The sequence below is a fragment of the Populus alba genome, chromosome 14 (assembly GCF_005239225.2).
Source record: "Populus alba chromosome 14, ASM523922v2, whole genome shotgun sequence".
Taxonomy (NCBI): domain Eukaryota; kingdom Viridiplantae; phylum Streptophyta; class Magnoliopsida; order Malpighiales; family Salicaceae; genus Populus; species Populus alba.
In genome coordinates this window covers 16,646,828-16,671,891 of record NC_133297.1, presented here as the reverse complement: position 1 = coordinate 16,671,891, position 25,064 = coordinate 16,646,828, and the positions used below count along the sequence as shown (strand labels likewise).

Here is a 25,064-nt window from a genome sequence, read left to right as displayed (position 1 = left end):
AAAAATAGTAATTGCAATATAAGCAATGTACAATAATCTAGTCTATTGCTACAATAAAACATCCATGTTGTATGTATTTTGTTAAAATATCTATCCATCGCATCATATTGAGAGGGTTAATCGAAGTCGAGCCCTTGCAACTCACTTACAAAAACAATCGTGGTTTCATTGTTAGGAAATACATTTCAGGTGCAATATGATTTTTTCAAGCTATTAGAGTCCATTTGTTTTTGTATTTTTAAAAAAAATTGAAATTTTTTTATTTTTTCTCTTTATTTCAAATTTATTTTTTTTTTAGTAATTTTAAAATCATTTTAATATATTAATATCAAAATAAAATTTTAAAAAAATAAAAAAAATATTTTAATATATTTTAAATACAAATTACTTAAAATATAATCACTATACCATACTAAAATAATTTTAATTAATATTTCACAACTAAAATAAAAGTTAAAACGGGAAACAGTTTTTGACTAGTAAAAAGGTAAGAAAGGGAAGTAACGAGTAGAATTTGGCAGCTAAAAAACCATCGCAACATTGGAACCTTCAGTTTTCACACCATGTCTGGCAACACGAACCCAAACGTGAGTGGGTGGCGCGGGGTGGGTCGATTCGAATTCTCGAAAGCACCTTCTTCAAGGAGCAGCAGGCTCATACAAAAGGTGAACACAAAACCCCACCTCACAACAGCAACAACAATGGATGAGGAGGGTATCGAGAAGCCAAGTAAGAGGAAAAGAAATGCTGCCATAGCCAAACCAAAGGAGCAGCGTCAACATTCATCTAAAAAAAACACCTTCTTAAAGTAGTAGATGAATTGAAGACCTGTTCTCTGGACAAAGAAACCCAGAAAATCAGAGCCTCATTGCTTGACTGGTACGACCACAACCAAGAGACCTTTCCTTGAGAGAAGAATAACACACAACCAAATGAAAACCCCATTTAAAGAAGAAGAAGAAGAAAGAAGAAAGAAGAAGAAGAAGAAGAAGAAGAAAGAAGAAAGGATTTAGAGGCGAATATCACCCTGGGGTGTGGGTATCCGATGAAGTTTTGCTAATGTTGTGCAAGCAGAACCAGAGTTCAGACTGTGATTGATTACTACAATCATCGATGGATGTTAAAATGGCCACTCTACACATCTGCCCAGCTTCTCTTGAGGTTTTTTACACACTTTTTTAACTAAAAATAAATTCAATGCCCTTTTTATTTGTCTAAAAATCAGTAATTGATTTTTTTTTTTCTTGTTTATGTAGGAAGTGAATGAGATGTGCGGCTGGTTAGGTATTATAGGCGAGCACGGTTTCTGTTGGAGGTAAACCTCTGGTTAATTGGTTTTGTATTTTTTGAGGTTTCTGCTCTTTTATTTCTCTTCTTCTGTTGCTTTTACTATTACGTAATTTCAGTTGATATTAGATTTGTGGGAACTTTGATTTTTTAGCTTAATTTCTATTTGTAAGCGCATCTCTTAGAGTTTCTATGTTCCATTCATTTAGATGGTTTTAAAAAGCTTCATTCTTTCTTCAATGCTTAAATGTAATTGGCTAATTATTGGAAAATCTTCGTTCCCCAGACACCCTCAGGTTCTAAAAAACTTGTGTGAAGTTTTATTTGCTCCATGTTGTGGGCCTTGTTAAGGGAAACTGAATTAATTTGATGAGAGAGTTCTTCTGAATCCTGATACCCTCTTAATTGTTTAGGGTAGGAATTTTAGAGTTTATCCGTGGAGGTCCTGTAGAAATAGAGTGGTGCCTTTTCATTCTGAGCTGCAGGGGGAAGTTAGATATCATGGTCATGTTTGTGATCATGTTTTCTGGTGATCATTACCTGTTGAGTTTCTCTGGTATAGTTGATGTCATTGCTCCAATGGTCCATGAAGCTGTATTCAGGAATAATGCGGAATGGACACCTGGGATTTGATATACCCTGGATTAAACTTTATAGCTATTAATTTCCATTATGATTTTTATTTGCCTTATTTTTTGTTGGCATGTCTATTGGCTTTTTAGATTTCCTTCTTTTGCAATTTAGGAGCTTTTATGACTACATTGGTGATTGGTCCTAGTTCTCTATGCGAGTTTTGAATAAGAAAAATGAAACCTCTGATTTTTTCAATTGGTGGGATTTGAAAACGGAAATGAAAAAAAAAGTTGTTGAGATAGAAAAGGACATGTGTTTTTCTCTTAAATAGAATGTGGATGGCTAATTAAATAGAAGAAAACACCGATTTTATGCTTTACACTTAGAAAATCATTTATATAGCCTTTGTAGCAATAGTAAACCATTTTTAGCTTCATTTTGTTATGGATTTAGGGAGCCAAGATGATTGTAGCTGGTGGAGATGGATTTCCTAAAATTGTTTCTTCCCTACTGAAGGTTCCCGGAATAGGAGGACTATACAGCTGGTGCAATTGCTCAATGCATTCAAAGAAGTGAGTATATTCTGCGTTTTTTCCTTTTGAATTATACAAGGGGAAGTTTTCAAGATATATGTTATGTCAGTGGTGTGCCAGTGGTTGATGGAATGTAATAAAGGGTACTTGCTAGGTTGAAGGCAATTTCAGCTAATCCAAAAGAGACAAGGGTGACGGTCAAGAAATTTTGGGTGAAGATTTTATGCTTTCTACAATTTATTTCTTCAATTCAGGGTTTTAGCCCATTCTAGTTTGATGGACAATAGTTTTACAACGGGGCAAATTATCATCTCCAATGCAACCTGATAATGTGGTAAAAAATTGGTGCCCTGTAGATCAATGCAAACTGCATGTATTGGTGCCTGGTTCCTCCTCTCTAACAATTAAGAGCTGATTTTTTTTTTAGCTCTCCTCTTTCAATCTGGCAAACTGCTGTCGCTTACACTTGTTTTCATAGCACATAACTGTCAACCCCCACAAAAACCCACCCGCCCCCACAAATCTTGCACTGGCATCTACTTAAATTATTTCTGCATTTGTTATGGTTGTTCATTTAAAATCCTTGTGGTCAGGAAGCTAGCAGCTCAACTAGTTGATCCTCATCATCCTGGGGATTTCAATCAGTCTCTGATGGAACTTGGTGCAACCTTATGCACTCCAGTGAACCCAAGCTGTTCTTCATGTCCTGTTTCAGGCCAATGCCGGTGCACTTACAAACTCCAAGCTGGATAAGTTAGTTCTGATTACAGATTATCCTGCTAAGAGCATAAAGTTAAAGCAAAGACATGAATTTTCTGCTGTTTGTGCTGTGGAGATAAATCTAGGAAGGCAAATCTAATATACATGAGGGAGACCAATCCAGTAGTGTATTTCTTCTCGTTAAAGAGGCCAGATGAAGGTTTGCTTGCTGGACTGTGGGAGTTCCCATCTGTCATGCTGGGAAAAGAAGCTGACTTGACCAGAAGGAGAAAGGAAATGAATCTCTTTCTGAAAAAATCATTTAGACTTGACCCACAGAAGACCTGTAGCGTACTTCTGAGGAAGACTATTGGAGAATTTATTCACATTTTTCACTCACATTGTCTTAAGGGTTTATGTAGAACTGTTGATAGTACATCTTAAAGGTTTGAGACCCTCCTACTCCCCTTCCCTCTTTTCCTTTGCAAATGTTGTTTGCATTACAATTACTATTTCATCAGGTCTTCAAATTTCAAAATATTTCTGGTGTCATTGTTGGATAATGAATGGTTGAGACTGATGATGGAATCAATATATTATAATCATATGGTGATACTTGATACTTAAATCTATAATATCCGCGATGATATAAAATAGACATTTTTGGCAAGATTTTCTGGCTGTCTCATTCATTTAGGGTTTATACATGTCTTGAGACTATGGATAGTCCGGAACTAATTTATAAGATACTCAAACACATTGCTACTCAATCTTGCCTGTCCATTATCTGCATCCTTCACTTGGTTTCTGTTTGCTTGCAGGTGACATGAGTGACTTGTTTAGTAAGCAAAGCGGAGAAAGATATGAACCTGGAAATGTGTGGATTCGTGAGGCCCTTTCAAAGCTTGGGATTAAACAACTGGAGTGAGAAAGGTAATGATCGGTACTGGGAAAGAAAAAAGTTATTTTTTCATTCCCCATCTTTTTATCTTATTATTTAGATGGTAATTTGGTGATTGGATTGGTCCATTGAAAATCCTCCACCGCACTGCATTTCATGATTAGGATGTTATGCTCCACATTGCTGTAACTAGATTTTGTGAACCAATGAACAGATATTTGTGAGGCCATTGCACTGGTTGGTATTCATGGAAAAACACCATTCATTGTCTTGCTTAGCTGGTAGCTAAAGATAGCCAGACAAAAATCCACACAAACAATTTACATAGTGTTATGGATAATTTTCCTCTCATATAAGCTCCTGTTAGATTGGAATAACAGTTGCATATTTCAAACCTGATTGAAAAGGTGAAAATATCTACATCAAGCACACTCTCAAGTTGATTCATAACAAGGTTTATTCTTGAAATAGTAACAAGCCAAGCATTGTACAATACATTTCTTATTCTTTACTTGTTGTTTTCAGTACGATACGTTCGACCATTGTTTTCTAAGTTGAGCCATTTTGCTTTTAAAAAATGGTTTTCCCCTTGAAAGTGTCTTTGCTTTTGATTCAGGTCTGCACTATGGTTCAAAAGTTTTTAAGCAGAAAAGTCTGTCCACTGTTCCGTGCTGCAGCAGCTAAGAAAAAGAACGAAACCAACCTCAAGAAACCTGGATCATCCTGAGCTGGAACATGCTGCAGTGGATTGGTTGGTAAAGATCATCGGTATTGTACTAAATCAGCGGAAAAGGTTTTCTTCATGCCTGAGAATAAACTCCATGATTTTTTTTTTATTGGCTTCCAGATATATCTAGCCACGTATTAGTATTGATGGAGTAAGATGCATGCTTAGAAATATTTTGACATTAGATTATGATGCTCCAAATGTTTGCTTCAGCAGAAGCAACATCTTCTGCCTATTTTTTTGTAATCCGGATTTTATTTATTAACAATGAAATTTATTGAAATGAGCTAACCTCTTCCTTTTTTTGACAATCGAAACAACAGATCAAATGCATGGAGGCATCACCATGCATGTGATCAACCTCTTGTAAGAATTTGCATGAACTGTTAGCAATTTGAACAATTTCGTGCCTTGGACAGTCAAATTTTTTTGTTTTTCTGATATGAAAAATCTAGTGAACTATAAAGCTCTTTTTTCCCAGGAAGTAGAGGAAAAATAAGTTAATGAAGGACTTCTCGTTCTTCTTTTGTATATAAATAGTGCAGAGGTGTACATTCTCTATGTAATGAATTCTATCCAGATCCATTTTGGCCTAAGGTTGCTAGCCCTTCGCGCAAAGGGGCGTTTCAGACAGGATGAATGGAAATCATCCTGCAGTTTTTTCTGCAAAGGAAAGGCTGCATTGCCCAAACCGTGGGAGGCCACAGACTTAGTGGGTGTTCTTGGTATTGTGGCTGCGGTGAGGTTCACCCGCAGCCACAATTTTTTTCTTGTTTTGGTAATCTTTGCACCACAGTTTTCAATGGTGGACCCCACCATTAACTGTGGGTGCAACCACAGGTTTCAAGAAGCAGCTCTCGGCTGCTCTTGAAATGGAAAAATGGATGAAACAGTGGAGCATGGCTCACTGTTAGAAGACGTTTTCTTCTAACAGTGACAATGGCTCCAACTGTTCAATGAACAGTGGAGCCATGCTCCACTGTCACCATGTTTTTTTTTATTATTATTTTATTAAATAAGTATAAAAAGTTTATTTATTTTATTTATTTTTAAAAAAATCAGTGAGCAAAGTTTATTTTTTCCTCCAAGAAAAAACGCAGTTCAGTTAATCGTAAACAATTATATATATATATATATATATATTTTTAAAAAAAAAAATTAGTTTAAGATGAATTAAATTTATTGCGTACTGTATGCATCTCAATTTTATTTATATAATATTTATCTAATTTTTCTAATGCACGCCTCAAAAAAATCATGGAAACTGTAGTTGTCTAATACTTTTGACGTAATAAAAATTGTAATTTTTAAAAAAAAATTTGTTGATTTACTCGAAAAACTAGTATTTGATATTATTTAATAACACTACATAAAATTAAAATATATCGCATGATGACATAGTATTTATGAATTTTGATCGCAATTCCAATAATAAAATATATCACAATTTTATTATTTAATAACACTACATTAAATTAAAACAAATCAGTTTTTGTTGTTGCGCGCTTAAGAAACCATGAAAAATATAGTCTTTATTTGATAGATTTCGTATGTAATGACATTACATATTAGTTTAATGAAATAATAAAAATATATTGATATTAATATTATTTATTTCATGAATGTAATAACAGTAGTTAAATCTACAATATTTAAATTAAAAATCATTAATATTAGTATATATATATTATATAGTATATATATATATATTATATAATTATTTTTATAACCTCAATTTGAAAAGCATTTTTTTAAACCCAAACACATTAAACTACTTTTTGTTCAACCTCAATTTCAACCACAGTTTTAACCAAACACCTATTTTTTCCAACCCAACCTCAACTAAAAGTACTTTTTATAAAACTACTTTTTTAAAACCACAACCACAACAGCAACCGCATCAACAATACCAAACACACCCTTATGTCCGAGAGCCCACAGCAGGGATTGTGTCATGATGTTCTTTGTACCGTAGGAGTTTTCTTTTATATATATACACGCGCGCGCGCGATATTGGATGCCCATGCTAAGCTGTGAATTTACTTTTTTATTTTTTATAAAAAATACTTTTAAAAAATTTATAATTACAAAAAATATATTTTAATATTAATAATAATTTTTTAAAAAAATTATTAAATTAATTTATTAATAATATTAATCTATAATAAATAATAATATTTATAAACACAAATAATACTATTTTAGAATTATAATAATATTTATCACAAATAATTATATTAGGAATTCCAATGATGATTATAACATAAATAATAAAATATTTTTTTATATCAATACTTAGTTATAATAAAATAATACTTTTATAACACAAAATAATAATATTTTTTGATATGAACACTTTGAATTATAAGAGAAAATAATAATATTTATAGCACATTATTATATTAAAAAAACCGACATGGGGTTGGGCGTGGACGTATCCATGTCCGACGTGGAGTTGAGCGTGGATGCGTCCAGACCAATATGGGGTTGACCGCAGTCGCAGGCAAACCCAACATGAAGATGGGCATGGACGCGTCCAGGTACAACATGGGGTTGGCCAGGGACGTGTCCAGACCCAACGTGGAGTTAGGCAGGGACATGCCCAGACCCAACGTGGGGTTAAGCAGGGACGTCCAAGTCAACTTGGGGTTGGGCGTGGATGTGTCCAGGTCCAACTTATGATTGGGCGCGAACATGTTTCATGCTTAACCTGGGGTTGGGCGTGTCGAGTCCAAACCAATGTGGGGTGGTGTGGAACACGTCAAAGGTCCAACATGAAGTTGGACGCGGTCGTGTCCAGCCTAATATGGGGTTGGGCAAGGACACTTTCAGGTCCAACATGGGGTTGGTTGCGGTCACGCTCAGACCTAACATCGGGTTTGGCAAGGATGCGTCTAAGTCCAACATGGGGTTGGTTGTGGACGCGTCTAGACCTAATGTGGGGTTGGGCGTGGACGTGTCCAGGTTCAACATGGAGTTGGACGCGGTCGCGTTTTGCCTAACGTGGGGTTGAGTGTGGACGCGTCCAGGTCCAACATTGGGTTGGTTGAGGACACGTCTAGACCGATGTGGGGTTAGCGTGGACGGTCTAGGTCCAACATGGTGTCGGGTGTGGACGCATCCAGGTCCAACATAGGGTTGGCTAGGAACACGTCCAAGGCAAACAAGGGGCGAGTCGTAGATGCGTCGAGGTCTAACTTGTGGTTGGACACGGACGCGTACCTGCCCAATCTGGAGTTGAACACGATAGCGTCCAGATCCAATGTGGGGTTGGGCACCGATGCGTCCCACCCAACCTGAGTTGACGCGATCACATTCAGACCAACTTGGGGTTGGGCGGGGACACATCCAGGTTCCAACATGAGGTTGGACGTGAACGTGTTCAGGTCCAACATGTTATTACCATCAAAGAAAAACCATATAGTTGATTTGAAGGATAAATTAAAAATTATTGTTGTTGTTATTTATGCTATAAATATTGTCATTTTTATTATAATTAAAGGTATTAATATTAAAAATACTATATTTGTGTTATAAATATTACTATTTCTATTGTAGTTCAAAACATTAATATAAAAAATATTATTATTTGTGGTACAAATATTTTTAGTTTTATTATAATTGAAGTAATAATATTTATTTTCATTATAGTAAAAGTATTAATATAAAAGATATTCCAACATGGCGTTGGTCGCGGGACACGTCCAGACCCCAACGTGGGGTTGGGCGTGTGGACGCGTCCAGGTCCAACATTGGGTAATTTTTAATTGAAGGTATTAATATTAAAAATACTATTTGTGTTATAAATATTACTATTTCTATTGTAGTTCAAAACATTAATATAAAAAATATTATATTTGTGGTACAAATATTTTTAGTTTTATTATAATTGAAAGTAATAATATTTATTTTCATTATAGTCAAAGTATTAATATAAAAGATATTCCAACATGGGGTTGGTCGCGGACACGTCCAGACCCAATGTGGGGTTGGGCATGGACGCGTCCAGGTCCAACATTGGGTTGGTCGGGGACACGTCCAGACCCAACGTGGGGTTAGGCGTAGATGGGTCTAAGTCCAACGTGGGGTTAGGCGTAGACGCGTCCAAGTCCAACATGGGGTGGGTCATGGATGCGTCCAGGTCCAACTTGTGGTTGGGCGCGGACGCATCCCCGCCAAATCTAGGGTTGGCCAGGGTCGCATCCAGATCCAACGTGGGGTTGGGCGTGGACGCGTCCAGGTCCAATATTGGGTTGGTCGGGGACACGTCCAGACCCAACGTGGGGTTAGACGTGGGTGGGTCCAGGTCCAACTTGTGGTTAGGCGTGAACGCGTCCCTGCCAAATCTGGATTTGGACGCGATCGTGTTCAGACCAACGTGGGGTTGGGCAGGGACGCATCCAGCTCCAACATGAGGTTGGGTGTGGATGCGTTCAGGTCCAACATGTTATTACCATCAAAGAAAAACCATATAATTGATTTGAAGGATAAAATTAAAAATTATTATTATTATTATTATTATTGCCATAAATATTGTTATTTTATTATAATTAAAGGTATTAATATTAAAAATACTATTATTTGTGTTATAAATATTACTATTTCTATTGTAGTTCAAAGCATTAATATCAAAAATATTATTATTTGTAGTACAAATATTTTTTAGTTTATTATAATTGAAAGTAATAATATTTATTTTTCATTGTAGTTCAAAGTATTAATATAAAAGATATTGTTATTTGTGGTATAAAGATTATTATTTTTATTATCATTGAAAGTATTAATACTAAAAAATATTATTATTTGTGGCCAACAGGGTAGCTCAAGTGCTAGGTCTCGCCACGTGGTGTGCATGTCCGGCTGTACGCCCTGGGCAAGGCAACCCAAGTGCCAGGAGTCCCCACGTGAGTGAGTGGGCCTGGCTCATGCTAGGGTGAGGGCAAGCCAGTCCTAGCGCCACGTGGCGCTGAAGCCTAACCCAGCACAAGGGCAGGTCAGCCCATGCGCCAGGTGTTCTCACGTGGGGGCATGGGCCTAGCAAACACCCAGGGTAGCCCCACCAAAACTTGAAGTGATCATTTTCTCCCCAACCATCCATTCAATGCTAAATGCATCCTAATAAAAAGACAATCTCACCCCTTCCTTGCTGCCCTTGCAACTTTTTTTTGGCAAGTGTTGGGCTGCCATTAAACTACTCCAATCCACAGTGCTTTAAGTATAAGTAAACAGTAGGAGAGGCACTAAGCCTTTTTAGTATATTATATATGGAGTTGACCGGGGACGCATCCATGTCCAACATGAGGTTGGTCGTGGAAGCGTTCAGGTCCAACTTGTGATTAGGCGTGGACGCATCCACACCCAACCTGGAGTTGGTCGCGATCGCGTCCAAACCCAACATAGGGTTGGACAGGTACGCGTCCAGGTCCAACATGGAGTTGGTCGCAGTCACGTCCAGACCTAACGTGGGGTTGGGCGTGGACGCGTCCAGGTCCAACATGTTATTACCATCAAAGAAAAATCATATAGTTGATTTGAAAGATAAGTTTATTATTATTATTATTTGTGCCATAAATATTATCATTTTTATTATAATTGAAGGTATTAATATTAAAAATACTATTACTTGTGTTATAAATATATTATTTCTATTATAATTCAAAGCATTAATATTAAAAATATTATTATTTGCGGTAAAAATAGTTTTATTTTTATTATAATTGAAAGTAATAATATTTATTTTTATTGTAGTTCAAAGTATTAATATAAAAAATATTGTTATTTGTGTTACAAAGATTATTATTTTTATTATCATTGAAAGTATTGATACTAAAAATTATTATTATTTGTGGTCCTAGCACATAGGCAAAGCAGCTCAAACTTCAAGTCTCATCATATAGCATGCAGGTTTGGTTGAACGCCCTAGGCAAGGCAGCCCAAGCGCCAAGTGTCCCCACGTGGGAGAGTGGGCCTGGCTCACGTCAGGGCAAAAGACTAGTCAACTCCAGCACCATGTGGCGCTCGGGCCTGACTCAGCGTAAGGGTAGCTCAGCCCAAGCGTCAGGTGTCTTTATATGGAGGCGCGGACACCTAGGGTAGCCTCACCAAAACTTGAAGTGACCATTTTTCCCTCAACTATCCATTCAATGTCAAATGCATCCCAGTAAAAAGACAACCCCACCTCTTCATTGCTACCCTTGTAACTTTTTGTGGCAAGAGCTGGACTGTCATTATACTGCTTCAATCAACAGTGCTTTTAAGTGAAGGTAAACCGTAAGAGGGGTATATTGTGTAATATATATGGCGGTAAAGGATACTTTCTGGATGATCTTGCATACTCTGTAACTCGAGTTTTTATGCTACTTAGGTTAAAAAATATAAAAGATAAATATGCAAGTAAAAATATAGCCAACAGCCACTGAGTGGCAAGGGATGGTGGACAACTAGGGACCTAGGGTTTGAACTTTCAATTATCTTGATCTTGTCATCATGTGAAATACATGTATGTCCAAGAAGAAAAAGAAAATGAAACAATAAAAGAAATCAGTGGCATGTATTCTACCAAACATTGTGTGGATCAGAAGACTCTTTTCTCTTTCCTCACTGCTGCTTCTCTTCCAATTTGTCTACGATTAGCCCTCCATTCAGTCTCTTTTTCTTCTCATATAAAGAGCAAGTAAAATAATAATTAATAAAAAAAAGGATAAATGAGTGGTAATTGAAAAAACGCAGAGACTACGATAATAAGAAATCCTAGGGTTATTAAGAAAACTTCTAAAATATGACAACAAGAGGTGGAGCGGTGGGAGTTTCAAGCTTCCCGTCATCACCTTCATGTTTCAGGAAGAATGGCAGAGCCACCTCCTCTCCTCCACTCCATGTGGTATGCGTCTATTTCTGACACATGTATGCATTTCATATCACATAAATCGCACTTCCTTAATTGTCTGTTTAATCTATTTTATTTTAGCTCTTTAACATTTTGTCTGGTCTGTGTGAATGAGAGCAGCAGATGGCCAGCAAGTTGGCATCATCGCGGAGAAGAATTACGTGCTCTGCTGTGCAAGAATCGTCCACTTCCACCGGTAAGCTGACATGTTCTTGGTTCATAGCAGTAAGTCTCGTCGTGTTCATGTGTCGGTTTTAAAATTGTAAGTGAACCGTGCCAGTTGCAGCTGATGCGACGGAGGTAAAGCCAGTTGAAAAGAAGGCCCCAGCAAAACCCAAGAAAGCTCCTGCCAAGCCTCTTTCTCAGCTGATGGAGGAGGATGTGATCCCATCTCTGAAAGCTACTCTTGAGGCTCAAGATGATATCACTGAACTCGAGCTATCTTTCACAGACAACAGAGTAAGTATCACATCTTGTTTTTTTTCTGTGTTTTTGCCTAAAATGTCAGCAATTCATGTTTCTATTGGTATATTGAAAATCCCAGTTGGAAGGCTCCTTTCTACAGAAGGGCACTCCTTATTCATTTTGGGCCTTCTTCCCTGATGGACTCACAGGTAACTTTTATTTGATGGCAGCTTGAGAGTTAAAACTATGGTATAGCCTGTCAATATTTCATCTTACAAGTAACAAAAACTCCTGGCATCATTTCCTTGTTGGGGCAGGTCCAAAAGGGTTTTCTCTATCATCCTACGGTTCAGGAGTCAGCACAGTTGAGCCTTTTCTGATCGACGAGAAGAAAATTACTGAAAAACACATCGTGTTTTGGGTGGAAAAACGCTTGGCAGCTCAAGGAATCATTCCTGTGTGGAAAGGGTAGTCACTCACAAGTCACCTGATTAAAGTTTCTTCTATTCATTCGAGATGTAAGACAAACAAAATCACCAATTGTTTTGCATTTATGTTCAATAGCAAAGATGTTACATACCGTTATGTAAGGTAGAGACTGTTGATATCTAGTTGCATGAAGCCTGAAAAAAGGAGAGAGAGAGTAATATATTAAGGAAGAAAAGAGCTCCCTGGGGATCAAGGTCTCGGGAGCTTGTCGAAACAAGAGGGTGGCAAAACGATGACGGATCTTAAGGAAGCCAGTATTCCTGTAATGCCAGGTTAAACTAATGTAGCAAGATGTTGACGTTGACCAATATGAAAATGCAATTTCCATTATTCCAACTTAAAAATAGTGAAAGCTTTGATAATCACAGTAAATTCCATTAAAATTCTCGAGGCTCATCCTGCAATCATTCGCACTTCCATGATTCCGTCGCATCATAACAGGACTACACATGCCAGATCATCCAACAAGCACACAAACATGCCCTGCATTTCGCTCATGCATAAAGAGAACCTCAGTAACATTGAACATCACAGGGGCAATAGTATACATAAGTCATATGTAGCAAATCCTCAGTTTCGCAAGGTCATGTCTACACAGAAGGATCATCGACTGTCTTCATAAATAACATCTCTAAATAAGTACCATGTTTTGGGTTTTAATAAACACCAAGAAATCATTACATGATTCCAGATCCAGAAACAGCATTTGTCTCGTGCAGTGATGTGGTAGTGTTAGTTCTCATAACTGGCTTTGGCATCCTGAACTGCACGGTGAAGTTCACTTAAGAAGTCCATCTGTGGATTAGGAGCTCCGACACTGTTCACTGGAGACATTATCTGAAAAGCAATCCAATAGCAGATCACATGAGTGAGGGAGAGGGAGGGAGAGAGTGAGAGAGAGGGATGGAGGGAGAGGGATTAACCTGATGAGGGAGTTTAAATTGTCCCCATGCTGGTGGGCTGCTTCCTGAATACATAACTGGTCTTTCTGAAAATGAAAAACAAGAAGGGAACAATATTGCTGGTGAACTAGGGATCAATAAACACAATACCCAATACATGATAGCACACATAGGCATTCTACATGGCCTTTCTGCCATCTATATAGAGATGCTTGCAAGGTTCTAGCAGAAATATATTTCATTGTTTTTGTTCCAATTGCAAAGAAAAGAATCGAGCAACATAGACAGAAGAGTGGAAAGGAAAACCACATTACAAGAGAATCAAAACAAAACAAAAGCGCTGACACACATCATACACCCAAACTACCAACAGCAACTAAAACCTAGAAGTAACGTTGCAAAAAAAAATCCACTTGACAAGAGGCAAAAATTTGTCCTTGTTGTGGCCTTATTGACAACTTTAACTATATCAGCATATCCAACCACTGAAAAGATACTGATGGATATCAGTAAGACATCAAAGTAATGTTGATAGCACCAGGCACTGCCATTAAAACATAAAAGTCCTGTACAATTCCAGTACCTAGAAGAAATCACTAGTGCTGGTTCAACCTATAAGATCAATATCATAGACATCAATAGAAAGAGGTGTTACAACACAACTCATTCCACTCCTTTTCTCTTCCATTTCCAAGCTCTCATAATCCATACAAACATCGATATGCTATAAGATCCGTCCAACGTTCACAAAAATTAACATATGACATAATAAAGGGCCTCTTGACTTTACAATCAACATAAACATCATTTTATTAGAACTCTACCGGTCAAGGAACTTAGCATAAACAAAATGACATAAAAATACAACTTTTACACAGGCAATGAAAAACACAACATCAAAAAGCTAACAAACAAGTATAATACCACTCACTCACCAGATAAATCTATCGATGTATCATTGTAGCTATGCATTATCGCCGCCCAACCTGCACTTGAAAACAAATGTATGTATGTATGTATGTATGTACGTATGAAAAGCATGGAATAGAAAACAGATAGGTTACGAATAGCATTCAAAGTGCCTAAAATGAATGGGCTTGAGCTTCACAGCTCAGCAGTTAACCTAGATTAGCGGTGAAAATAAGCAACTAACTAACTAACTAAATTTTTATTTTTATTCTTGAAAGGAACAGTAGTGGAGTGTGCATACGATCATTTAGAAGCTGAGAAGCCTCACTGCGACAACATCCTTCCAATGGTATTAAAGTGTGGGGCGAGGAGTTGTCATTGAGGAGACTGCTGCTCCCTGCATCACCATGATGATCCGGGATATTATTTCTTGTATTAGCATGTGATTGTGGCTGCTGGTTCTTCTCTCCATCATTTTGATAAAGACTGTTACCTCTATCAAACCGATCTGCACCAGACAAAAATCCGAACTTCATTTTCAAGAATTTAAATTAAATTTAATTAATTAACTAAAAACGAAAAACTGACCTCCTGATTTGCGTCTATTGAGAGAACGGTTCCTGAAAAACAAACGAGCAAACAAAGAGGTTTTTGTGAGAAATAGAAGAGGATAAAAAATTAAAAGCTTAAAAAAAGGAGGCGGAGGCGTGCCTTTGATTGGGAGGAGCATAGCGCTTGACTGTTGTGGAATCTGGAGGAGGAGCAGTGGCAGCAGGTGTAGGGTTTTCCAGCATCTCTCCCTGTCTCTCTATCTCAGTCGATGAATCGGAGGCTTACCGCGACACCTTACCTGTGGGAAATCAGGTAGGATCCAGAGGTGTGCTGGTTTGTTTCCCACGCGCCTTTTCTGTCACTTTGCTTCCTAATTAATACTAGTATTATTTATTGTTACGCCACCAATCTGCTCGGAAGTCTTGCCATTTTATTTCATTTTCATCCTCTTGCTTCACTCATTTTGACCTAACTTCTCTATAACTCTTTTTAACGATCGTTAACTTTGCATTGGTCAGATTTTTCCTTAAATAAAAATAATAATAAGTTAATGAAATAAATATAATATTAAAATCATTAACTAATCAAGTCTAATAGGCTCGATTAATTTAACGATATATTTTTTTTAAAAAAGAGTTCATCAAAGACCTACCATCACTCAACAACTAAAAATAATTTATTGAGATGGTTCAAACGTCATGTGAAAGGCTTCATATTGACACCAAGAGGGGTTGCAAGCGACATTAGAGCAATAAACTAGAAAGGAAAATAATTCAAATATCATGAGATGAGATAAACATTTTATGCTTATATTTAATAAATTAATTTAATTAAAAATAAAATTTCTAAAAAAAAGATAAATTGAACATAGAACAATAATAATAATAAAAAAAAGACCTAGTATAACTCAAGTCATTATCAATATAAGTAAAAAATCATATAGGAAAAAAAAAATCTAATCTTCAATTAAATAAATGTTAAGGGATGAAACTAAAAAAACATGAACTTAAAACAAGAGGAGAAAAAACAAGTAAACTCAAGCGAATTTTCTAAACTTTGGTTAATCTTCCAAATACACAACTTATGAAATTTTAGACCCATTATTAATCAAGAAGCTCAATTTCTAACAAATTAAATGTTGGAGCACGAAATATAAAAAAAAGATCAATATAATAAAATTGTCAAGATAAAAAAAAAATAGCAATTAAAATAATGAGAATCAAATTAGCAGAAAAAAATTAAAAAGGATAAAATGTAAAAAAAAAAAAACAATTTAAAAATTATCTCAAATAAAATAAATATTAATTAAAAAAATAAGGATCAAATTTGAAAGATAAAAAGTTAAGAGGAGATGAAATAAAAAAAATCAATTTTATAAATTATCTAAAATAAAATAAATAAAAATTAAAATAATAAAAACCAAATATAAAAAAAATAACAAGATGAAGGGTTGTTTTATTTTTTACAAGGTCAATGATGAAATCAAGGAGGTGTAAGGGGGAAAAAAAGAAAAAGATCACACACACTAAATTAGATATCTGTTTAGAGCACGCATTTCAGCTAGACAAAAGGGAAGTTCAAATGAATCTAACACTATCCTATAAGCCACCGTATGACCATCGCATGTTATCCATACGCTGCTCAAAGAATGCAAGGATATTTTACTCGCACGTGTGTGCCACCCAAAAACAAGTTTTTTTTTTTTTTGTAATAATATCCATACTACTAAAAAGCCCCTTTAACAACCACATTATTAGCTAAAAAAAACAATATGAAAAGATGCAGAGACCCTGGACTAAAGTTATAAAAAATTTGATTTTTTGAGCAAATGTATCATTTAACTGTTTAGAAAAAATAAAAAGACAATAAAACCCTTGGATCAAGTTTATAAATTTTTACTTTTAAAATAATTAAGTAACTTTAATGTATTGAATATATGTGTAAAGATCTTACTGCCACATCGTATTTATAAATAACTTTTTGACAATTTTAAAAAGACTAATATATCCCTTATGGAAGGCTTAATGACTTTGGAGTGAAGAGAAAAATTACCATTTTACTATTATAATCTACAATAAATTTACTCTTGATCCAAAATATTTGGGCTAAGCACTTATATTTTTTTTTTAATGGTAACCGAAATTTTAACAATAATATAAATTTTTTTTGTTTGAGATATAATAAGAAAATGGTCTTCATACCCAAGTCATGCTGCGCATATGATTTTAAGTTAACTTTTAACATAAAAGAAAAGGTGCTCAAATTATGAATATCATGAGTTTTTTTATTTGAAAAATTAAAAGCTAATATCTATGCTTAATAAAATAAATTGAAAAATATAAGAATTTATAAATCAAAAAATAGTTATCAATGCTAATTAAAAACTAAAATGAAAAACCGATTTTCTTTATTAGAAGCAAACAATAAATGCACATTAAAATATTTTAACTGTTATTTTTATTTTATATATTTTTTACTTATCTTAGAGACAAATTTTGGTCACCAACTGTAAATGATTTTTTTTTATATAAATGCATCATACAAATACAACTTATCTATCTAAGATCTAAGTAGAAAAAAATTAAAGATAAATTACAATAATTTCTTTAAAGTATTATAAAATTAGAGAATCAATTCAAAAGATTAATTGCTAGTTGGAGAAAAACTAAGCTAAATAATTAAGAAAAATTGAAAAAGAGTATTAATTAAAATTTAAATTAAAAAATAAAAGGAAATTCTTTAAAAAGAGACCACACCTCCATGTCTGGCCAAAAATAAAATAGCCTAAGCTTGCATGTTATTTTTAATGGATCGCACGTCGATAACTAGAGTAGTTTTTGGGTTTTTTTTTTTTTAAAATAAAAAAATACAATGTGTCCTTAACCCTAGTTTGTATTTTTAATGGACCACATGTCGATTACTGGAGCATTTCCTAATTACCTCGGGTGATCAAAAAATAAGATCAGAGTTTTTGGATCCCAAAAACTTTTTTTTCAATATATTTTTATCTAAAAATACCTAAAAAATGCTAAGAACTCAATGAAGACATTTTCTACTCTAAAATACCATATTATCATTTCAAAAACCCAAAACAAAATTGAATCAAGACAAAATTTATGGGTTTCAATCTCCTTTTTCTATGGAGTTTATGGAGCAAAACCACCTCAATTAATTTTTTCTCTTTTATATCTTCTCTCTTTTATATGAACTCATTGACCATAAGTTCAGTTTTTTGTATTCGAAAACTTTCTCAATTAAAAATCTCAGGGACCTATAAATAAACAAAATGGCTACGAAAAGAAGCTGTATTTGTGGATAGGCATAGCAGCGTAAAAATGTGTTCATAAGTGGTCTGAAACTGCGCCAAAACTAAATATTTTCACTGAGCTATCAAGATCAGGTTATGATCAAAGCCTGAGACGGCTTGCAAGACTTCACAACCTTCTAGACTGTCGAGCATGATTGGTTCAGCTTCATCACATGAGCTCCCTAGCCCAAGCCTGCCGTTCCGACCACAGCCCCAAACCCACACCTCTCCTTTAGATGTGACAGCGATGGAATGTACTCGACCTCCAGACACTAAGATAGCAGTTTCCCCTGCCAATCCCTCAACCTCCATGGGGACATTCTCTGGCCCTGGCCTTCCAAGCTGGGAACTCTGGTTCCATCCCCATGAAACTATACTCGTGGCATCTCCTTTTCCCTCTGGTGTTTTAGCTTGGCAAATTGCCAGAGAATGGCCGAGGCCTGATGCAATAGCCGAGGCCGGGAAGCTTATATCGACCGGAGAAAATCCCATGTCATGGTTTGCCCTCCCCAGCTGTCCATATACATTGCTCCCCGAGCTTAATAGAGTGCCATCACCTGAAAATTGTACAGCTAAAATAAATGAGCAATGCACATTTACACATTTTAACATTCACAACTATGTAATGTCATTACTCACGGCAAAGAACCAAAGAATGATCAAGCCCGCATGCAATGTCTACAACTTCAACTCCTTTTAATTCTTCTACTGAACAGGGATCCCAAACTATCGGCATGTCCTTTTCTTTCTCCATTCCTTCTAAAACCAGTCTTTCAGCAACTTCCACTGTTGATTGTGTGATTTCTTCATGTTTAACTACATTCATACTGGAATCAAGTGGAGATTCCTCAACAAGACCACCCATCTTTCCTAACCTACCATCAGCCAGATAACCCCAGCCAAACAGTTTTCCATCCACAGTCTGCGCGAGAGTGTGCCCCCAACCAAATGATACCTGTTGAAGAAAATTGAAATCAAGAAGCTTCCCATCTTTCGAATTAGATTACTCGAAACATTCTCTAGTTATTATATCGACATGGGGTAGCCTTGTGCTGGTGCTTCTCAAGAAAAATGAGAATTCATTCTACCTTAGCTATCTTTTCACCTTCAAGTGCTTCAACTTTAGAAGGCACCGAAGCTTCTGTTATGCCTTTGCCGAGACCAAGCTGTCCACGCTTAGACTTGCCCCAAACCCACAATGACCCATCATCTCCGATCGCTGCAGAGACAACACCAGATGCAAATGCAGCAGTGACTTGCACTTGATCCAACCCTTCTACTCTCTTCGGTTCACTCCATGTATCTCTGATTATGATCAACCAACGTTCATACAATTATTTATTGGATCTTTTGTTCTCTGTTTTTTCAAATTAAAAACTGTGAAACTGGGGAAATAAAACAAACAGTTGGCAGGCAATTTGTTTAAAGAAAATGTGACCTGGGAGAAAGTAGGCCGCGGCCGAGCTGGACTTCGTGGTTGCGACCCCATGCCCAGAGCTGGCCACGAGAAGTGACGGCAAGTGAGTGGTAGTGTCCCGCACTGACTGATGTGATATCAGAGGGAAGCCCAGTAACGGGGGTGGGCTCATAAGCATCCATACCGTGGCCTATCAGAGAAGTGGGCAGTCCCAGAGCTCCATGGCTCCCATCCCCAAAGCTCATTACTTCTGTACCGCTGCTCATCCATCTTGTTCTTGAGCTTCTTGCAATTAGATTCAGGAGTTTCTTCTCCTTTAACACTCTTCGAATTCGAAGCATCTCCTTGACTATCGTTCTCAGTTTATTGTGATTTAGGTCTTTGTTTAACTTGAAACCAAGGTTATCAGTTCCATTGTTGATTTGTCTTTGTTAACTTAAACCAAAGTTTCTCACTTCCGTTGTTGGCGGTGTTTTGTTTTTTATTTTTAATTGGAAAGATCATTTCGAGTTTATTAAAAGAAAAGCTAAAGCATGTCTATACTGCATTGCTACAGTGTTTTTTCATATTTAATTTTGCAATTAACATTAACAAATAGCTAGAAAGTTAAAGCATTCGGTAAAACACTGTAACTTTTCTTTCAAACTTTTTTTTCTCTCGCTTTTTTGTGTTGCTTGAACCATAATTTCCAAACCCATTTAGGCATCGAGGGTTATTGAGTTAATTTTATTTTTATATAAAACAAAACAATATTGTTTTTGTTAAAAATAAATAAATAACTAACAAGTTTTTAACTGAATCTTGTAAGATCAACCTGAAAATTTAATTGATCACCTGTGTTTCTAACTTCCTTTTTTTTTTTAAACTCAGCCAGGTTTTGGTTCAGGGTTGGTTAGATCTTAGGTCGACTTGCCGGATCAAGTCGGGTTTTAAAACTTTGGCTTGAATACGTGGTTTTTTTTTTTCCTTTTCCTTTTGTTTTTTTTTTTCTGCTATTGAATTTTTGTTATGATTTTTTAAAAAGAAATTTATCAATTTTATTTTTTAATATTAGGATGGTTGAAAATTTAGATTTGTTACTTTAATTTTTTTAATACAGCAAAATGACATCGTTTTTGTTAAAAAAAAAAAACAGTTAACAAGTTGTTTTGATCGAGTCTTGTAGGATCAACCTGAGTTTTTGTCTTCTCTTATTTTTTTTTAAACATGGTTTGGTTTCGGTCCCAGATCGATTCGTCGGGTCAAATTGGGTTTTAAAACAATGGCTTGAACATGTGATTTTATTTTCCTTTTCCTTTTGTTTTTTTTTGTTATTGAATTTTTATTATGATTTTTTTTTATCAATTTTATTTTTTAATATTTGGATGGTTAAGCATTTAGTTTTGTAATTTGTTTCTTTTTTTTTTTTTTTTCTATAAGGTTAATGTGGTTTACAGGTTTTTCAAGATAATTCAGGTTACCTTGATTTATGATTTTGATAAGGTGTGTTTGTTTTCTCTTTTTTAGTTGTATTTTTTTTTATAAAAAAATTTTATCATATAGTTAACAAAAATAGTTTTAGAGAAAAACAATATTATTAAACTTTTTAAGTAACAAAAACTAAAAGGTATGGGGAAACTGTTATTCATCCACACTCATCGCATTATGAATTACAATAATAATATGCAGTGTTTTGCCTTTTTTTTTTTTTGAATTTTTGTTAATATGTTTTTTCAAAATTTTTTTTCAATTTTATATTTTTATATTATGATGATTAAAAATTTAGCTTCTTGATTTGTTTCTTTTTATTTCTGTTATGTTAGCATGGTTTGCGGGTTTGCTAGAATAACCCAAGTTACCGCAATTTACGGGTTTGGTGGTGGAGTGTATTTTTTTTTTATATTTTTTAATTGAACTTGATTTTTTTTTTATCATATAGTTAAAAAAAATAGTTTAAGAGAAAAATCATGTTATTAAACTTTACAAAGTCCATAGACATGTTCGTAGGTTTGGCTGATTGATCTGGTTTGCAGTTTTAACAAATTTAATTTAAATTTTTTTTTTAATTTCATCCTTGGATATTGAGTTAATTAAGAATTCAGTTTCATAATTGATTTAGTTTCACCTTTTATGAGGTTATTTCAGTCTCAAAAAAACATCTTGATATTAGGTTAGTGTTTGATTTCACAATTGTCTATTTTTGTTATCATATAGTTAAATAAAAAAATTATTTTTAAAAAAAAAATTAGAATCTCAATGGAGTCCATAACCTAGGTCACAAGTTTGGTATGCTGGCCTAAGTAATCTAATCACGCATTTGACAAGTTTACCAATTGACCAGATATGATTTTTTGTTTGTTTTAGTTCTTTAAATTTTTTTTATTCTATCCTTCAATATTAGATTGATTGAGAAATAAATTGTATTAATTTTTGTTTGCTTTCTATAGGGATAATTTTCTCAAAGAAATTTATGTTTTTAAGTTGGTGCTCAGCATCTATTTTTATCATGTAATTACATAAAAAAAAATTTAAAAAAAATTATTAAACCTAATAGAATCCATGACCTAGGTCGCGATGGGACTAAGATTGATTAAATGTCATTGTCTTAATATTTTTTTTTAAGTTGTTATTTTCATTTTTTTTCTTCAAAAAAAGAAAGAAGAAGAAGCTAAGCCATGTTTTTACTAGTCATCAAGGTTGCATTTAGGCTCCTGAAATTGATCAATTTAAGTCGAGCTAGCTCCTGCACAATTTAATTGGAAACTCAAGTTAAGCAAATAGCTAAGTCGGGAAGTTTCAAAATTGACCTATCCAGTCAAGTTTAATAATACTAATAACACTGTTACAAAATTCTCCACACTCTTAATATTTTTTTTTACATTTAAACTAGTGCGTGTGTAATTTAAATATTAATTCAATATATATAATTTCAATTCAAACATAAAAATAAATTAATTTGAAATTATGCCATTTAATTAGCAATGCAAGTATCTAAATCTAATTTCAAAATTTAAACATTTCTATTTAATAACTACTAGATCTTTGGCCTACATTACTATACTGATCAAATTAATTTTTTTAATATGAAAAAAAAACATTGAAACGTGGCTAAAATTTTTCTAGTAGAAAAAAAAAGAGTGGAAGTTGATTTAATGACTTGATCAACTCGATATGTTAAAAAATAATTTGAGTGATTGATAAAAATATAATTTGTCTGAAAAATTCAAGACAACATTATTTTTTAAAAATAATGAGACAACAATATTGAATCAACCCAAGTTATGAGATCATGATAATCCAAACAAAGCAAATCAAAATAAATTATAAATCTCAATTTTCAATAAACCTATTGTTGAACAATAAAATTAAGAAAAAATCAATCTAAAAAAAGAAACGATAAAACGACCCAAGTCTTCCTAAATTAATTCACAAAACTTATGATCCGAGTCATAATACTAGAATAACTTCATAGAAAATAAAACAAAATAAATAATAAAATATAATTTATAATCAATCAAATATTGAAGATGTTGAATGATGAAATTGAGAAAAAAAATATATCTTAAAAAATAAACAAGAATAACTTGAGTCAACTTATTTAATTCGCTAAACCTGAATATAGGGCACGAGATTGAAATAAAAAAAAAATAAATTATGATAAATTATAAAGTTCAATATTCAATAAATCCAAATATTAAAAAAAAAAAAAACAAGTAATTAACAACCTTTGTTGAATCTGAAAAGTGAAAAAGCAACATGAAACCAGCCTAAAGTTGTAATTGGGCCTAGCTTTATGACTTGGGGCAAGCAATAACCCGGTTTTTTCCGGCCCATGATTCTGAACAAGACTTTTTTCAGTTTATTAAAAAAAAAAAAAAAAAAAAAAAAAATTGACAAGATATTGCCCATCTGATAATCTAAGATTTTTGAGGATCCCGAGAGGAGACCAAGAGAAAGGCAAATGGTTAAGAGGCAGCCATGTGGCAAAGGAGCTTCCACACCACCCACACATTACTGATGACAATATCCATTATCCAAGTAATCAATCCACGTGTGAGTTCCCTGTTGGACAACCAGATCCTAACCTAATCTAAAAGCTGGGCCACATCTCCTGTCAGCCATGATTTCAAGCCCACAGGTTGTGGTTTACCTTAATTTGGCCCTTATTCCCTCCCTTGTTTTTTGTTTATTGGAGGCGAGAGCTGCAGTCTACCAGAGTCATCATACCTGTGTGGTAGAGGTACACACACACCAAAAAAAAAAAAGAAAAAGAAACGAAGAAGAAGAAGGATAAGGGAAAGGGGGAGAAATGGCAGCACAAGCACTCGTGTCATCATCTCTTACCTCTTCAGTGGAGACTGCTAGGAAAGTGCTAGGAGCAAGACCAACCCAGTCGCCATTCGTGTCCTCAAGGAAAAGCTCTTTTGTTGTTAGAGCAGCTTCTACTCCCCCTGTTAAGGTATGATCCATCTGCTTCTTTCCCTGATTTCATTTACAAATATTCAGTAGCTCACCTCGTAATTCTCAATTCTTCAGCAAGGAACAGACAGGCAGCTGTGGTTCGCATCGAAACAAAGCTTGTCTTACTTGGATGGCAGGTAAATCATCCATGGATATATATATATATATATATATATAGACACACGCAGAGAAATGATCATTAATTAAGTTGGCATCTAATTCGCTTTACCTCTTCGAACTTTCTACTCTATAGCCTTCCAGGTGACTTCGGATTCGACCCACTTGGACTTTCAGACCCGGAAGGCACAGGAGGTTTCATTGAGCCAAAATGGTTAGCCTACGGTGAGATCATTAACGGACGGTATGCCATGCTGGGGGCGGTTGGTGCTATTGCACCAGAGATTCTTGGAAAGGCTGGCCTCATACCTCCGGAGACCGCCCTCCCTTGGTTCAGGACTGGTGTCATCCCACCGGCCGGGACATACAGCTACTGGGCAGATCCATACACGCTGTTTGTTTTCGAGATGGCACTCATGGGATTCGCAGAGCACAGGAGGTTCCAGGACTGGGCAAAACCAGGTTCCATGGGCAAGCAGTATTTCCTGGGATTCGAGAAGTATTTGGGTGGGTCCGGAGAACCAGCCTACCCCGGCGGACCCTTGTTTAACCCCCTTGGATTTGGGAAAGACGAGAAGTCGTTGAAAGAGTTGAAGTTGAAGGAGGTGAAGAATGGCAGGTTGGCTATGTTGGCCATCTTGGGTTACTTTGTGCAAGGTCTCGTGACCGGAGTCGGACCGTACCAGAACCTCCTGGATCACCTGGCCGATCCTGTCAACAACAATATCTTGACCAGCCTTAAATTTCATTAGGGCTCACTCTTGCCTGTTTGGGGATACGAATAAACCCCCCTCTGTACCCCTTTCTAGTCCTCTCCTACTCATTGTAACCATTGTATGAAAAGCTCTTCTGTAACTCTCTGTAAGAAAATCTTCCTCTCTTGTTTCTCTTGAGATAATGAAGCAGCTTGATGGCCATAA

General features: G+C 35.3%; 4 protein-coding genes, 1 long non-coding RNA gene and 1 pseudogene across 5 annotated transcripts; 3 read left to right on the top strand and 3 right to left on the bottom strand.

The window, feature by feature from the left end:
- Positions 1–563: 563 nt before the first annotated feature.
- On the top strand, positions 564–3,970 carry LOC140954548 (adenine DNA glycosylase). Its single transcript, XM_073404606.1, is given in 12 exon segments — positions 564–729; positions 813–1,032; positions 1,072–1,133; positions 1,136–1,161; positions 1,257–1,281; positions 1,284–1,315; positions 2,314–2,392; positions 2,463–2,605; positions 2,991–3,119; positions 3,121–3,238; positions 3,241–3,482; positions 3,484–3,970. Coding segments are annotated over 12 exon segments (1,425 nt in total). The 3' UTR covers positions 3,667–3,970.
- Positions 3,971–11,280: 7,310 nt separating this feature from the next.
- On the top strand, positions 11,281–12,601 carry LOC118053172 (uncharacterized; annotated as a pseudogene).
- A 396-nt stretch (positions 12,602–12,997) lies between these two features.
- Positions 12,998–15,301, bottom strand: LOC118053089 (uncharacterized). Its single transcript, XM_035064281.2, has 6 exons — positions 15,023–15,301; positions 14,900–14,931; positions 14,613–14,819; positions 14,338–14,388; positions 13,424–13,488; positions 12,998–13,337 (listed from the first exon to the last, which is right to left on the bottom strand). Exons 1-6 carry the CDS (start codon positions 15,103–15,105, stop codon positions 13,233–13,235), a joined length of 543 nt encoding a protein of 180 aa, XP_034920172.1. The 5' UTR covers positions 15,106–15,301; the 3' UTR covers positions 12,998–13,232.
- Positions 15,302–18,154: 2,853 nt separating this feature from the next.
- Positions 18,155–20,215, bottom strand: LOC118053255 (ultraviolet-B receptor UVR8). The gene is made up of 4 exons (XM_035064500.2): positions 19,609–20,215; positions 19,259–19,475; positions 18,810–19,125; positions 18,155–18,727 (listed from the first exon to the last, which is right to left on the bottom strand). Exons 1-4 carry the CDS (start codon positions 19,926–19,928, stop codon positions 18,243–18,245), a joined length of 1,338 nt encoding a protein of 445 aa, XP_034920391.1. The 5' UTR covers positions 19,929–20,215; the 3' UTR covers positions 18,155–18,242.
- A 3,589-nt stretch (positions 20,216–23,804) lies between these two features.
- Positions 23,805–24,394, bottom strand: LOC140954578 (uncharacterized). The gene is made up of 2 exons (XR_012167925.1): positions 24,257–24,394; positions 23,805–24,048 (listed from the first exon to the last, which is right to left on the bottom strand). It is a non-coding gene; the product is annotated as an uncharacterized lncRNA (long non-coding RNA).
- Positions 23,876–25,064, top strand: LOC118053347 (chlorophyll a-b binding protein 8, chloroplastic). Its single transcript, XM_035064599.2, has 3 exons — positions 23,876–24,025; positions 24,103–24,164; positions 24,281–25,064. Exons 1-3 carry the CDS (start codon positions 23,876–23,878, stop codon positions 24,894–24,896), a joined length of 828 nt encoding a protein of 275 aa, XP_034920490.1. The 3' UTR covers positions 24,897–25,064.